This window comes from Halichoerus grypus, chromosome 8, assembly GCF_964656455.1.
Source record: "Halichoerus grypus chromosome 8, mHalGry1.hap1.1, whole genome shotgun sequence".
Classification (NCBI taxonomy): Eukaryota; Metazoa; Chordata; class Mammalia; order Carnivora; family Phocidae; genus Halichoerus; species Halichoerus grypus.
Genome location: NC_135719.1, coordinates 149,910,427 through 149,927,298, shown reverse-complemented (window position 1 = coordinate 149,927,298; position 16,872 = coordinate 149,910,427). Strand labels below are relative to the sequence as shown.

The 16,872-nt window shown below is 43.1% G+C and overlaps 1 protein-coding gene across 1 annotated transcript; it reads left to right on the top strand.

Moving 5' to 3' along the window:
- Window positions 1–10,316: 10,316 nt before the first annotated feature.
- On the top strand, window positions 10,317–11,279 carry RD3L (RD3 like). Its single transcript, XM_036101691.2, has 2 exons — window positions 10,317–10,615; window positions 10,982–11,279. The coding sequence occupies exons 1-2, from the start codon at window positions 10,317–10,319 to the stop codon at window positions 11,277–11,279; spliced, it is 597 nt and encodes a 198-aa protein (XP_035957584.1).
- The last annotated feature ends 5,593 nt before the right edge of the window (window positions 11,280–16,872 follow it).

Here is a 16,872-nt window from a genome sequence, read left to right as displayed (position 1 = left end):
GCTACTCTGAGTATCAAGACCAAAATTCCTAGCTATGGCCCACAGCCTCTGCCCCCGGTCATGCCTCTCTCATCCAGCCCCATCCAGTATAGCCGCGCTAGTTCTCTAATGCTCCTGCAATAAACTAAGTGGCTCAAAACAATACACACTCTCTCACAGTGACGGAAGTCAGAAGTCCAAAATCCATCTCACTGAGCTAAGCTCAAGGTGCTGCATGGATGGTTCCGGAAAGAAGCTCTTCCCATACCTTTTCAGCTTCTTGAAGCCGCCTGCATTCCTTGGTTTGTGGGGCCCTTTCTGCCATCACTCCAAACTAAGGCTTCCACTATCATATCTCATCCTACTGACTCTGATTCTCCTACCTTTCTTGTGGAAGAACCCTGTGATGACACTGGGCCCCCTGGACAATCACCCCATCCAAGCTCTTTAACTTAATCCCAGCTGCCAGGTTCCTTTTACCCTGGAAGGTACCACAGCCACAGGTTCAGGGCGTCTGGATGTGGACCAAGTCTTGGAGGGCTATTATCCAGCCTACAACTGACCGTGCCCAGGCCTGCCCACCTCCACTCTCAATTCCCCAGCAACAATGCCTGTTTAAGGCCTGGTGCCTCCCCGTCACAGACCTTCTGTAAACATTCCCTCCACGCTGATCCCCACACCACCCAGGAAACTTCTATCATCCTTCAGCTCCAAGCTCAACTGTTACTTTCTTGATACCTCAGCTCAAGTCAGAAACCCTTGCCTCAGGCCCCCACAGAGCTGTCTTTCAGAGCATTTATCTCCAAAAGCATTTACTTGTGTAACTACATGATTGAATGGTAATCTCTGTGCGAGGAGGGGCCGGGTCTTACTACTTACCATACTCCCATGGCCCCACACAGGCTCTGGCGTACACCCTGACCAACACTGGTCACTGAATGAATCCTCTGAATAGAGTCAAAACTGTAATTTATGTGACTTCCTGGTGAAAAGCTCCAAACTATAAAGATGCCAGGCACAAAGAAAGCAAAGAGCAGTTCCAAATATTAATCCAAGTCAAAAGTTACTAGAGCAGACACTTCCAATGGCAGGCATTCCTGTCTACCTGCAGACAATGGCCGTCCCATATGGTCTGCCCCAGGGTCAGGACATACGGGTATAACCAGAAGGATCACAGCACAGTCATCTGAAAACTAATACGCGTCCCCAAATGGAAAGATGAGATGATGGATATCTTTGCACAAGAAGACATATGGCTCTTTCATGCTTCTATAGAAGCCGTGCTGTACTCCACTACATGTCCTCTGTCCGCTGACATTGAAGAGACCTCCAAGGCTCCCCACAGACAAGCAACGAAGCCATCAATGTTCTTACACATGCAACTCTGTACTTTTCTTAACATGAGTAAAAACTGGATCAAGGAGCACACACATTTTGAACTATCACTTCTGGTGATAGTATACGAGACTCGTCAGACAAATATTCCTCCTGAGGGCAATTAAGGACAGTAGAGGAAATATACAAAGGGCATCTAGTGAGGGAACCCCATAGTAAGTAAGCTTACAGTAAGGCAACAATGCAGAGATGAAGGCAAAGAACTCAACACGCTTTTGCTTTAAGGTGAAACATAAGCAATGAGAAATTAACCTGAATACAGTACAGTGACCAAACAATGAGAAAACAAAACTAAATGAGACACTGGGGCACAGATAATGGCTCAGAATTTTTCCAGAACTGGCGAAAGATACTGATATTCTGTACTGTCAAGAAGCCCAAACAAATCCCAAGAAGAATCCAGATTAATGGACTATTTCATATGGACTGTATTTTGCAACTTTTAAAAAGGCTAAAAAAGAAAAGGAAATTACTCTAACCCCAACTTATGCCCTTAAGTGTGAGGAAGTATGTAAACAGGGTAGAAGGATAGGAGACTGAACGTCTTAGTTGAATTAACAGAAAGTCTGTGATAAAGCAACAAATCAAAAGCTAACTTCTGTCACACAAATAGGGACTGATGCTAATAAGATAATTAGCTGAGAAAAAGAAACTGCATACTCACAGAAAGTAAGTAGCTTAATCCAAACACTCAACAGCTATACCCAAGGCAGGCAGGGGGTGGAGGGAAGGTAGGAGGTGTTAAGAAGAAACTTTTACTTTATACATTTAAGCATTATTTAAAATTTCGTTTTAATATGTTTGTTGTTTAAAAAAACTGCAATCATTTTTTGGGGGTGCCTGGGTGGCTCAGTCGTTAAGCGTCTGCCTTCGGCTCAGATCATGATCCCAAGGTCCTGGGATCGAGCCCCGCATCGGGCTCCCTGCTCTGTGGGAAGCCTGCGTCTCCCTCTCCCACTCCCCTTGCTTGTGTTCCCTCTCTCGCTCTCTCTCTGTCAAGTAAATAAATAAAATCTTTTAAAAATAAATAAATAAATAAATAAATAAAAATTAAAAATAAAAAAACTGTCATCATTTTCAAATAAAAATTTTAGGTAGTTCTAGAGGGGTGCCTGGCTGGTTCAAACAGTGGAGTATGTGACTCTTGATCTTGGGGTTGTGAGTTCAAGCCTCACGTTGGGTGTAAAAAATAATAAAATCTTTAACCAATATTTTTTTTTAAATTTTAGGGAGTTCTAATTAATAGTAAGGTAAAAGACCATTATTAGTCTTTCCAAAAAACAGACTATTTTGAAACTATATTTAAAAGAGAAAAAAAATGACTGATTTACAACCCAATATACACTCACCCCCTCAAAAAAAAAAATCCTGAATTAACTAGCAATATGTATTCTTTCTTGACCAAAATATTACATTTCTTAAAGACTTTAAAGAGTGTAATGTTTTATTTGTGAATAACTAATGCAGCATATTTTTCAATATTTAAAGATACCCATTTACCTGGCCCACTGGTTGACTGATCACTGCCATACATATCAAATTCTTGTGCTTCAAGCTGTCTGTATTTGTTAATATACTCCACTTCTGAGCTCTTTCGGCTAAGTGGCCTGCAAAGAATATTCAATGTTAGTATACTGTTTCCGAAAAGCCAAGAAACCCCATGTGCCAGAGGAATTCTTGAATAGTTACTTTTGCACTAAATCATAGAAGAAAACGCAAATGAAAATATGCTCCACTCCACATCTACTCGCCACTTAGTGCAAATTCAAACAGTGAGAAACCGTTGTTTCCTCCATCAGAGTGGAAGAATGAATGTTCTCCGATCACAGCGGAGTGGTAAATGGGGAAGACCGTTAGTGATCCTGAAGGGCAATCTGCCGGTACCCGGGCCACACTTCCCCCGCAGCGTCGTCCACAGAGCAGCATCTCAGACGTAGAGAAGGACGCACCACCGGCCCAGCTGTGCGCGGAAGCGCTCACTTACTCAGCAAACGGTACCGACCGTCCGGCACACGCGAGGCACCGCCCCCACACCAGAGATACAGCACTGAACAAACAACGTCCTGCCCTCATGCGACAGTCACTCAAGTGGAGGAGACAGAAGATACATGCTCATCAGGGATACCGAGGGAAATTTAAAAGGCAAAGGTATAAAGGACTCCAGGGAAGAAGGGTCCAAACATTATGAAAGGGAGGAACCTCTTTACAGTGTCTGTAATAGTTAAGACCTGAAAACCAATGTCCAACGGAGGCCTAAGCTCAACGACGACACACTCCTACTTAGTATGCATCTTTTTAAGGACTGCCATAGCTATTATTCATATTAGTAGGTAAAAACGTCCAAGATGTTAAGTTAAAAAAAAGGTAACTGCAATGTGATATGCAAAATATACTATTATAATGTTTGCATTATCAATATTTAATTGCCCTGCTGTCAGAGAGAAGACTGTGTAATACCAATTCCTGAAACAGGAGATTTACTTTAATAAAATGCTATTTGCATTAAATCTTTACTTTTGCCTGATATTCATAGTTAACAGCAGCATTCTTTTGGTTACCATTTACCCGAACGCTCCTTAATCCACTCAGCAAATTAATAATGAAGGGCTGACTCCACGCCAGGCACTGTCCTGAACACTTGGGATAAAGCAGCTGCCAGGGACGCCTGGGTGGCTCAGTCCGTTAAGCACCTGACTCTTGATTTCAGCTCAGGTATGATCTCAGGGTCGTGGACTGAGCCCCACACGGGGCTCCACACTGGGCATGGAGCCTGCTTAAGATCCTCTCTCCCTCTCCTGCTGCCCCTCCCCCCACCAAAAGCAGCCGGCAGACTTTGCTCATGGAGCTTCCACTCTGGTTGAGAAAAGAAAAATAAAGGAAAACAAGAGTATGTTAGAGATTCTAAGTCCACAGAGAAAAACACAGCCAGGAGAGGAGATGGAGTGAGGGTGGCTGCAGTGTTAATTGATGATAAGGTGACATTAAAGCAAAGATCAAAACAAAGTAAGAGAGGGGCCGTGCAGCCCTATGAGGGGAAAGATCTCCTGACGGAGAACCCCGAAAGCCAGAGCCTGAGGCAAGTGTGCCAGCAAGAGTGAGGAGACAGAAGGAGCCAGAAGAAGTAGGGGGAGCCTAGAGGGACAGGGAAGTGGAATGGCTCTCAGGGAGGGCAGGGGGCAGGCTGCTGGCAGGCGCTCATTACAAAGATTTTGGCTTTTGCTCTGAGATGAGTTTTAAGCGGGGACAGAGAAATAGCAATATCGAACTCCTATGGTAACAGGCTGGCTGGGAGCAGCTGAAGCAGGGTGAGGTGACAGGGGCAGACACAGCAGAAGCAGGGAGACCACCTAACCATACTAGCACAACAGCCAAGGCCAGAGACAAGGTGGCTTGGACTAGAGGAGCAACAGGTAAGGGGGAGCCACGGGAATATGCTGGTGTACTAGATCTGGGTATGAAAAAACAAGAGTCAAGAACGATTCCCTGGTTCCCGTCGTTGGGAGGACCAAACACGCACACTGTACCCTGTGCCCCACAAAATGAAGCTACCAGGCCAGGATGGAACACATGGGCTGTTACTGGAGTCTCTGAAAGCACAGTAACGGGCAGACAGGGGAGGAAGACCAGAATTCAGAGCACCAGCAGGCAAACCAGGGGCGCGCCGGCCACTGTCTAACTCCGCCATCCCCTGAGCTGAACTCACTGCAGTGCCAAATGCACACACAGGTCCTGGCATAGACAGAGCACCCCAGAAGTGCCCTTGTGCCCCGTGGAGCAAGAAAGGGGACCCCAAATGCTCAAAGTGAGGGCAGTCCCCAGTTTTTCTCTTTTCTCCTTTCTCTCATGTTTCAGGGATCAGCAAGAGCCTCAAACTCTAAGGAGGGGAAACACCATCTCCCAGAGGGTAGGGTAGACCCTCACTGCCTACTTTCCTCCTGGGTCCTCCCACTGCTTGACCCCAGATGTGAATGCAGGCAGATGTACTGGCAGGAAGCACAGGGTGGAGCAGAGCAATAAAGGACCAAAAAGGGGAGCTGCCTCAGGGACAGGAGAGTACCTGGGAAATCCAGACCCACCCCCCAAGGCCGCCCATAAGCTACTGGGTTCACCCCAAGGCTGCAGAGCATGCACAGACCCCCAACAGCTCACCACGGACTGAAGACTGAGGGCTTAACTACAGAACAGCCAGCAGGTGGCACCATGCAAGACAGACCCAGACAGCACGGCGATGGCTCTGAAAACCCACCAAGACCTTGGGCGCCTGGGGGGCTCAGATGGCTAAGCGGCTGCCTTCGGCTCAGGTTATGATCCCAGACTCCTGGGATCGAGCCCCGTATCTGGCTCCCTGCTCAGCGGAGAGCCTGCTTCTCCCTCTCCCACTCCCCCTGCTGTGTTCCCTCTCTTGCTGTGTCTCTCTGTCAAATAAATAAATAAAATCTTAAAAAAAAAATAAAGAAAAGAAAACCCAGAGACCTTGAACCCCACAGAAGGCTGGCAGGAACTTGCTGCCTGAACACAGCTGCTCAGCTGCATTCCCCAGAGGATTTAAACAAGCCCCAGAGCCCCATAATATCAGAATGCCCAGGATACACACAACTACTCAGCAATATGAAGAACGAGGAAAATCTCCAGAATGGAGCAATGACCACTTAGATACTGGCTACCAATTTAGAAACCCTACACCTCACACCAATCTCAAATCAATTCCAAACTGATTCAAAACCCAGGCACTTATGTTTTTAAGCCAAAAGCTAATGTTCTCCAACATTCAAGACCTTTGGAGTAGAGAAGGCCTTCATAAACAGGAGCACGAAAAGGAAAAGTCAAAAAGGACAGTATCAACAAACTAAACTGTCATTTAAGCTGATGAACAATGTCTCTAGAAAGGGCAAGAGCAATAGTCACTCAGGAGAAAACATCTGCAGCGCATGGCACTGGAGTACGTTAAGAATTCCTGTAAATCAAGAACATATGCACAACCCAACATAAACGTGATTTTTACCTTTAAAAAGCACATGCATCAGTGTATTTTTTTTTAAGATTTTATTCATTCATTTGACAGAGAGAGACACAGCGAGAGAGGGAACACAAGCAGGGGGAGTGGGAGAGGGAGAAGCAGGCTCCCCACAGAGCAGGAAGCCCGATTCCGGAGCTGAATCCCAGGACCCTGGGATCATGACCTGAGCCGAAGGCAGACGCTTAACGACTGAGCCACCCAGGCGCCCTGAATCAGTGTATTTTAATTAAAATATTTTAAAGAAAAAATAACACTGGGAAAAGAAATTTAACAGTTTTAGTTTCTCCTCAAATATTAACTGCATCTTTTTTTAAAAAAAGATTTATTTATTTATTTATTTATTGGTGGGGAGGGGCAGAGGGAGAGGGATAAGCTGACTCCCTGCTGAGCATGCAGCCTGATGCCAGGCTCCATTCTCTACCCTGAGATCACGACCTGAGCCGAAACCAGGTGCCCCTTAACTGCATCTTCACCAGCCGAAAGGAAGAAGAACCAATAATCCAGAACTTTAAATCCAGTAGCAAAGGAATTAAAAACAGAAGGCTATCAGTCTCCTTACAGTGATAAGTCTTCCCTCATTGCTAAAAAATGCTCCTGGACACCACATGAGAAGGCAATGACAATGACCAAAAAAGAAACTGACCAGTTTCATAGTTTAAGTTTTATGTCTTCCACACAAAATATCTTAAGGTTATAATTCATTAGAAACAATTCATTTATTCAACTTACTAAAATGTTTAATAAAATCCAAGTTAATCTGATCATAGCCTAATAAACAGGAAGGATTAACACAAATGTACTTTTTTTTTAAGACTTTATTTATTTGACAGAGAGAGACACAGCTAGAGAGGGAACACAAGCAGGGGGAGTGGGAGAGGGAGAAGCAGGCTTCCTGCCGAGCAGGGAGCCCGACGCGGGGCTCGATCCCAGGACCCTGAGATCATGACCTGAGCTGAAGGCAGAGCCATCCAGGTGCCCCCACAAAGGTACCTTCTTACCCTGATCTACAAATATTTACATTCTCCATCTACATGGTAGTAGGAACATGACTGGAATATTTGGGCTCTATTTCAATCAAACAATCTCAGGATCTAGGACAGAAAAAAAATACAATTGATAATAATACTAGTAGCATACCCTGAGCACTAGAAACACAGGATTACACAATTAACCCATTAGAGGAAGGTGTGCTGAATGTAAGCTGATTGGTAAGAAAAAGCTCTGTGAGGGTTGGACTTGAGCAGTAGTCACGATGGCAAGACAGATGCCAACTAAGTGTCCTGGGGGTGGGAGATGGTCTTCGAGGAGCTCTGTGTAGTAGCTCACTTATCTTCAAATCTCCACTCAAAGGACACCCCCTCCCCAGAAAGGCCTTCCCTGACTTCCACATGGAACTGGGGGAGGCCTCCAGTCGATTAAACAACCGCCCCCCATCTGTGATCTGTGATCAGCTTACTGGACAACTCGTGCTCCTACCTGTCTTCCCACTGGAAGATGCTCTCCACAAGGGAAGAGACTAGGTCTGTCTTGTCCACTGCAGCAACCCCAGTCCCTAGCCAGCATTAGGCCACAGCACAGTCATCAAACTCTGCTGAGTGACTAAGAGCCAGCAATTCCAGTGGAGGGCAGAGCAGAATCTAATCAGAAAGGACTAGAAAACAGGGAGCAGAGAGAACAAGAACACAGACCAACCTTTCTATAAGTTCAAAGGAACACTAGAGCCAAGGAAAATATGCTGATGTTTTCCCTCAGACAGAAGAAAAACATTGGGTGGTATTTAAACAGGGCCCTGGAAACCAGAATTATGATGTGGGTAAGTGGAAAAGAGAAAGAGTAAACATCTGAAAAGACAGAGTCAGTGTGAGCCACTCTGAAGGGTCAGAGGGAGCATGACAAGCATCGGGACAGTCAGGCCTGCCTGAAACAAAAGACACAGTCTGGGGGAGAGTGAGAGGGAAAGCCAGGTAGGAAGGGATAATGCAAGACTGCAAAGGGCCCTGAGAAGAATTTGGTTTATGTTCCATAACCAATACATGTCTGATGTTGTTAACTACCTCAGAGGCAAAAATTTTAAGAATTAAAGCAATAACGAGGTTATTCAAAGGGAGAAGTGTCAGGATTCATCATGACTTTGGTAGAAAATCTGGTAGGACACTTGTGTCATGATAAATTTTCCTCTCCTCTCCTTTTCATACTCCACACAATGTAATATGAAAACCTTCTCATTGAAGAGAATGAATGCTGACATTGGGCTTTTTCTCACATACAAGCAGTAGGGGCTCCAGGCTGACCACACACATCACTCCTGATCATGCATGACATACAGGTCTGATGTAAACCCTGTCTATTCTTCATGGTTCACTTGCTGGAAAACGCAAGGGAAGAAACAAATGTTATAAAAGGAAAAGCCACTATGTAGTCATTTAACATAGAACTAGAGAGTAAAAGACCTGTCCACTCTTGAGCAAAAGACACACAGCACCTGAACGAAAAATAGCACAATAATGAGCATTACGCATCACTGGTACTCACCCAAGCAGTAAGTATAAGCGTCTCACCTTCAGTTCCAAAAGAAAACACTCTAATATCAGATCTTCTATAATGAATTATAAGACTTTGTTTTCAACTTTATATGTTCTTAGATCTCTATTTTTTCCTAACCTTAATCTACTACTGCTATGTTTTTAAAGAGATTATAAAGTATATTTTAGAGTTACCTACTTAAGCATTTATGTCCTCTGGCATTACAACTTGTTTAAACATATAAATTTAACTACTATTTAAAAAGAGAAACAGAATGAGTACAAAAAATAACCTTTGCTAAATATTTCACATGACAGATATCAGCATTCTTTGCCTACTTTGCTCAATCATAACAAATTTTCTCAAAATGGGTACTTTGCAAATCGTCAAGACTGATCCGTTTTTCCTGCTTTCACTGGAGGGGACAGTGACCTGGCTTCTAGATGGCCTGAAAGTTAAGCTTAAGAATAAAAGCAGTGTGGTTATTTTTAGAGCTCTACAGGCATAGAAATACAGCCCTAAACTGTGACCCACAGCTCTGCATAGCCGAGCCTCGCACCACGCGACAGTCCTCACCGTAGCCGGGAGCACATCCGCGGCGCCTCACACTATTGTTCTCGTTTCATTACCAAAGATAAGTCTGAGTGCAGTTAGGACCAGAGCCCACTGCAGCCAGCATCTTTTTCAAATAGACTGAGCTACGTTCAAAAGGTAGACTATTATATAATTTGTGAAGAATGAATGGTAAGTTATTTTTGTCATTTCTTCTAGCTTCCTTACAAGGTGAATTAATGAGCAGTCTCCCTAAATGAAGACATCACAACCTCATTCCTAACATAGAAACTTATTTATTTCAAATACAGTTTCAGTGGGTAAATAAGGAGGCTCATTCCTTCCAACAGGGGATACATCCAGGAGAACAACATATGCCTGAGTAAAACACAGCTTCATCACTAATTCAAGCAAATTCTTTGGCAACATCACCACATCGGACCCATCAACTTACCAGGTACGCTTTAAACCTTTTCTGCACAAAACCTAAGTCAAAAGTGTGTTTATAGATAGCACTTCTTATACGTTAATATTGTAAAGCCTCCTAAGAACTTTTTATAGCAAGTGTCAGTGTTAATTTTCAGAGAATGTTCAGTCTGGAGATTATCTCTTTGTATATTTCATTTCTGCTTAGCTACATAAACGTATTTTCAAAGCTTGGTTTTTGGTACTGACCTAGTTAGAAATTGAAAAGCTTTAATCCATGTTCTAATCTTATTCTGACCTGCTTATCTAACCAGTGAAAAACTCATGCACTTTTCTGGCAAATTTATTGTAAAGAAACAGATATTGCTCATCAGAACCACATTTTATGCAAATAAATAAGTGAGGATATTTCCATAGGCTAAAAATGCCACTTTTTGGCTGGATGAAATGGCCAAAATATGATTCCTACAAACCCACACACTCTCCTGGCTCCGACGTAGTGACAAAGACTCTGCTTCGGGAATTAAAGTGGCATCTGAAGGAGCGAGAGAGATTAATACAAGAGATCGAAAATGAACAAAAAGTTAAAAAAACAGGTGTGGATTACAACTGGCTGAGAAACTACCAGAATCCCCACACGACCATCCCAGCTACTGAACAAAGACAACTTGAAGTCCTTTGCTCACAAGTTCAACCTTGTCAAACTGGAACTATTCTCAGCAGGTAAAAATACTATGTTCTCTTTTGTGATATTTTGCTACTGTCAAGTCTAAGTTCCTCATACGTCTAGACTGGAAATTGTATTCTATCATGTAAATTCTTTAATCATGTGTATCAAAACCCGGCAACCAGAATCCCCAAGGATAGACTGGACAAAAATATCCATTGACATCTTATTGGCTAGGAAATATTTTTAAACCATATTCAGAATTTCTTTACTAAGAAGCTTAATTTTAAAGGAATGAGCAGATTACTCAAAAAGGTGAGCAACTACTATAGGATCACATTATTTAAGCTGTACTCTGGAGATAAACAGATATGACAAAAGAAAGTTTCTGAACTGAATGTTCATTACTGGTTTCCCTGCAGATTTCGAGAAGTTTTAGCAGAAAATGATGTACTGCCGTGGGAAATAGTCTACATCTTCAAGCAAGTTCTGAAAGACTTCCTAAACAGTACTAACAAAGGTAACCAGCAAGAAGGCCCGGAAGAGTCAGGGAACATAGACTGTCCTGTTCCTTCTGTGATCCTGGGCACAAGCTCCAGGGGTTCCAATAAAGACGAAATACCCACGATTTCTAGTTACGTGGACAAAACCACAAAGAACAGGTTCCCAGCATTCTCGCATAGAATATGGAACCTACCATATTATTACCCATCAAGTTAAGTTACTTATAACCAGAGAAGTTTTTATGGCCATCTTTAGAAGCAGAATTCTTAATATTAAGAATACAAAAAAGTAATGTGATTTCTCTGTTGCAAAGTCAAATGTTAAGTAGTTTTTAACTATGCATCCTATGTTTTAGTGTTCCTTTTTTATCCGCTCTAAAAATGCAATGCTTTATTGAACTGTATACTTTTAACTAAAATGATTCCTAAACACTTTGAAAAACACATTTGAAGTATTTTCTTATACTTCAAACACATCTCACAGGAACAAGTATGGAACTGGGCAAATTCTGTGTGAAAATTAGACATTAACCTTGACTTTTATTCCGAAAGGAAGCTATGTATAGAATAAAATAAATGATTGATGTGAATCTTGCTTTTACAATATAACACAGAACTGACTCCAGCTCAGTCATTCTCAGTGGGGAAGGGGAAGATGGGCAGTGACAGAGAAAATAATGTGCAGTTTAAAGACTAAGTAGTGCTTTACTTCAACATTCAAAGTTGTTAATAATTACAACACTTTTAATCTCAATTAATACAATGGGAAAGTAAAAAATATAGAGCTATATTGTATCATTAAAAAGAAACAGGCTGGGTTCATTGAAAATAACAAATATTCTGGGGCCCCTGGGTGGCTCAGTCAGTTAAGCGTCCAACTCTTGGATTTCGGCTCAGGTCATGATCTCAGGGTCGTGGGATCAAGCCCCAGGTTGGGCTCCCTGCTGAGCATGGATCCTGCTTAAGATTCTCTCTCTCCCTCTGCCCCTCCAGTCCTCTCTAAAAATATAGCAAATATTCAATATACAAAATTCAGTATTTCATAATTTCATTAAAGTAGAAAACTAACCACTGGATTTATTTTTTTTTATAAAGTCCTAGGATCTTTATCATCTTAAAAGTAAGTCCAAGGAACCTAATGTTTACAACTTTATATTTAGAGATTTGCTGTTTTTTCCCCATCTAAAAGGAAAAATATTGAAGACTAGAACTCAATATCCACTCCAAAAAAAAAAACCCTTCTGACTTGTTTTTTCCTGGACTCTTGGCCAACATCTACACCATTCTGAACGAGTCTCAATTTGGTCTTTAATCCTGTGTCATAAATGGTGTCAACCTGACCAGGGTTTAAGACAAGGTAAGTGGAAACACAGCCCTACGTGGATCTAAAATAAAGACACCTCTCACTCCTGTTCCCTTTTCATTGTTTTCATGAGCTAACTATCCATGATTCTTTAATCACTATAAAAGTCTTAGAGTGGACACTGTGGGAGAGCTAAGTATCCCCAGAAGTGCATAACTGATTATTGTCCAGTGAATACATTAGAAACAAGAGTTTTAATATTATTGCCTCAATGGTGATAACAAAATTTGTTTTAAACAACATGGAGTTTGTCTATGAAATGCGACACTAGAACTGGCCACCTCACCATGTGGGTTAGGAAATACACACCAGAAAGAGGCCCCAAACACTCCATTCTCTCCACAAGGCATCTCCATCAGCCACCACACAAAAGAAATGACCAAGCCCACCACACTTCTGAGAGGTGCCATGCTCCCTGTCCAGACAGGAAGAGGAGAATTTTCTTAAGACCCTCCTGTCCGAAGCTTCCTGCAACTGAAGAAGCTGCAGACGGTTAGGTGACCCACTAGTCAAGGAGGAACATGAACCCCATGCTGCTTTAAGTCATCCATGACGCAATCAATTCCACAATCAGACTTTAAAGGGGAGTAGAAGAAATATACTGCATTTTGGTATGCGAAGTCTCCATCTCTCACTTTGTTTTGGCAATAACCTAATAACCACATTTCCAGTGAGAGCATTGGTGCATGTAATTTAAAGCTATAGTTGTTCCTAGAAAATCTACAAATCAAATAAAAATTTTAACACAAATAACTTCCTAAATATTAACAGATCCTGCTTCTATACTTTGGGCTGCTTATAGTACCTAAAGTTGGCAAGAAGATGAAGGTCAAAAACATAAGGGGGGGTGCAGATGGGGGAGAAGAATACCAGGAAAGCTTTAGGCATGTTTTATAAAGAGAGAGTATTGACGCAGTGACTAAAAGCTTTAAGCTAGGAAATAGGTGTAAATACATTAATCCACATAAAAGTACTCTGCAATCTGACACATCATAAGCTCTCAGGAGTTAGCATTATCAACCTGCCCAGTCCATTTAACAATGTTAAAGTCATTCTTCCACATGCCAGACACTGTGCGAAACACTGCATATATACCCTCATTCAGTCCTTTCCTTCAAAGTAGGTAATATTAGTCCCCCTTGACAGATGAACAAATAGCCTCGGACACATTCAATGGCTTGCCCAGTATCAGGAACAACAGGGTGGGGATCCGTATCACTCTGTCAGGCCCCTAGCACCCCTCCAGCCTCGACCTACTCTCTGAGCTCCAAATGCATAGTCAAGTGCCTACTTGACACACCTCCTTTTGGATGCCCACAGGCAAGCAAAGTCACAGAGGTTTGTTTTTTGAAAGGATAAATAAAAATCAAGAAAGAAACAAAGAATCAAAACAACACACACACACACACACACAAATGAAAAGCATAGCTATTTAAAAACTTCAGCTCAGTAAATGACACCACCACCAAGCCATCCAATTCTGTAAGCCAGAATCTCAGAACCATTCTGGAGGGCAGAGGGGTCAAAAACCCCTCACAAACAAGTAAGACTTGGGGCACATGGTAAGGGCTTTAGAGGAGAAAAAAAAATGTTGAAAGAGATTAGAGAGGCAGAGAGAGGAGGTGTGGGAGGACTTTGTGCAGCTGTGGAGGCCATAGGAGACCTCTGCAAGAAGTAAGACACTGGAACAGGGCCCAGAATGAGGAGAGCAGTCAGTCACGGAAAGAAACTGGACTGCGGGGGGGGGGGGGGGGGGGGCTTTCCAGGCAGAGGGGTAGATGCAGAAGCCCCAAGGCAGAAATGAGTTCAGTGTCTTCCAGACACAGAAAAAATGCCAATGTGGCCAGAGTACAGCAGATTAGGCAGACGCCAGATGGAGGAAGGCCTGGCAAGCCACGACAGAGTCTGCATTTTATTCTAATGGCAATCTATCCACAGAAAGCTGCACACCTACTCAAAGAACCTTAGCAGTGAATGTTTACTCAAGAACTTGCTCATTTAACAAATAGTAACTGAGCATCTACCTCATACCAGGTATTCTTCTAGGTGCTAGAATAAATTGTTGGGGGGCAAGGATGGAAGCTAGGAGAATAAAAATAGAAGACTTTTGCAATAATCCAGGAAAGAGATGATGGTGGTTTACTTAGTCCAGGGTGGTGAAAGTATAAACAGTAAAGTGTGCTCTTATTCTGGAAACATTTTACAGTACAGTTGCCAGGATATTTTGATTTTCATTGGATTGAAAACACACACACACCCTTAGGGAAATCAGCTATGGTCAAAGAAGTAAGGCAGATTTCATGATTCAGTCAAGGCAGGAGTGGATAAGGAGGTCACTCTCATTTCCTGTGTATCATAAGCAATCAATAATTGGGATCTATTAAGGCAGTTCATTCATGCAAACAAGTATCTGGGTTCCTACTGTATGTCAGGCACTAGGCGGCGGAGATTCGGTGATAATCTGTTCCCTCACAAAGGTCTTACGTGGCGAAAACAACATAAAGGAATTCCATACAAGTACTAAGAGAAGCACATGGGGTACTAGGCAAACAGTTGTGTACTTAAAGTGGGGAGGGTCACTCGCTTAGTTTTCTTCTGAGCCTTCCAGCTGCTCCTTCTCACCCTCCTTTGTTCATTCCATCTTGTCAACCTCTAAATGTTCAAGGTCCAGGCCTGGGTCCTTGGACCTCCTCTCCTTCAGCACTCACCCGCTAGGATCCACCACCCATAGTCTGGGTGAGCTCATTGGTCTCAAAGCCTTAAATCCCCAAACATCTGGCTCCAGCCAGGTTTCTTTCCTCAACTCCAGATGCTTACATTTACTGCCCACATTTACATGATCTACTAGTAATATCAAGTTAAAGTGTTCGAATCAAACTCCTACTGCTTCCCCATACACCAGCTCCTCCTGAAGTCCTGCCTTTCTCAGTAAATGACAACATGCTCCAGCTGCTCAGCCAGAAACCTTGGTGTCACCCACGACTGGCTTCCCACTCGTGTTCTGTATCTGATCCAGCTACAAAGTCCTTGCCTCTGTCTTAGAAACATATCCGAACTCCACTCTGCTTACCACCTCCACTGCTAAGTCCTGGTCTAACCTACCGTCCTCTCTCCTTGGATGATGTATTAGTGAGCGTTCTCCAGAGGAAAAAACCAACAGGATGTGTGTGTATACAGAGAGAGAGAGAGAGATTTATTTTAAGGAATTAGCTAGGCCAGCAGGCTGGAAACCCAAGGAGGAGTTGCAGTCCGAGTCTAAAGGGATTTGGCAGAATTCCATCCTGTTTCAGGAGGTCAGTCTTTTCTCTAGCCATGTCTTCAACTGATTTGATGAGGCCCACCCACAATTCGGAAGGTAATCTGCTTTACTAAAAATCCATCAACTTAAATGTTAATTTCATTCAAAAACCACCTTCACAGAAACATCCAGAATCATGCTGGGCCAAATACAGGCGTAATGCCCCAGCCAAGATGACACATACAGGCGACGTCAAAGATAATACCAACAGACTCTTCCCTGATCTCCCTGCTTCTGCCCTAGGCCCGCTCCAGTCCATTCCACACAGCAGGGATCGTTAAAGCCTTAAGTCATGTCACAGCTCTGCTCAAAACCCTAGAGTGCCCTCCAATGGTTCCCCAGTAGCCTCAGATGAAGTAGCAAAGTCCTCCCTGATTTCAGGGACAGTTCTGGACCCAGCTCCATCCCTCTCTGAGCTCCCCTATTCTCTCTCACACAGCTACTCCACTCCAGTAGGACACAGATACAGAACACTTTAATGGCAAAGTGGCCTACCAAACTAAATCTGTTAAACAGATAAGAAGGTCTTTAAAAAAACATGGCCTTTCCAAAAGACACATGAAAAAATGCTCAAAATCGCTTGGCATCAGGGAAATCCAAATCAAAACCTCAATGAGATACCACCTCACACCAGTCAGAATGGCTAAAATTAACAAGTCAGGAAACGACAGATGTTGGTGGGGATGCGGAGAAAGGGGAACCCTCCTACACTGTTGGTGGGAATGCAAGCTGGTGCAGCCACTCTGGAAAACAGTATGGAGGTTCCTCAAAAAGTTGAAAACAGAGCTGCCCTACGACCCAGCAACTGCACCACTGGGTATTTACCCCAAAGATACAAATGTAGGGATCCGAAGGGGTATGTGCACCCCAATGTTTATAGCAGCAATGTCCACAATAGCCAAACTGTGGAAAGAGCCAAGATGTCCATTGACAGATGAACGGATAAAGAAGATGTGGTATATATACACAATGGAATATTATGCAGCCATCAAAAAGAATGAGCTCTTGCCATTTCCAACAGTGTGGATGGAACCGGAGGGTATTATGCTGAGCGAAATAAGTCAATCAGAGAAAGACAAGTATCATATGACCTCGCTGATATGAGGAATTCTTAATCTCAGGAAACAAACTGAGGGGTGCTGGAGTGGT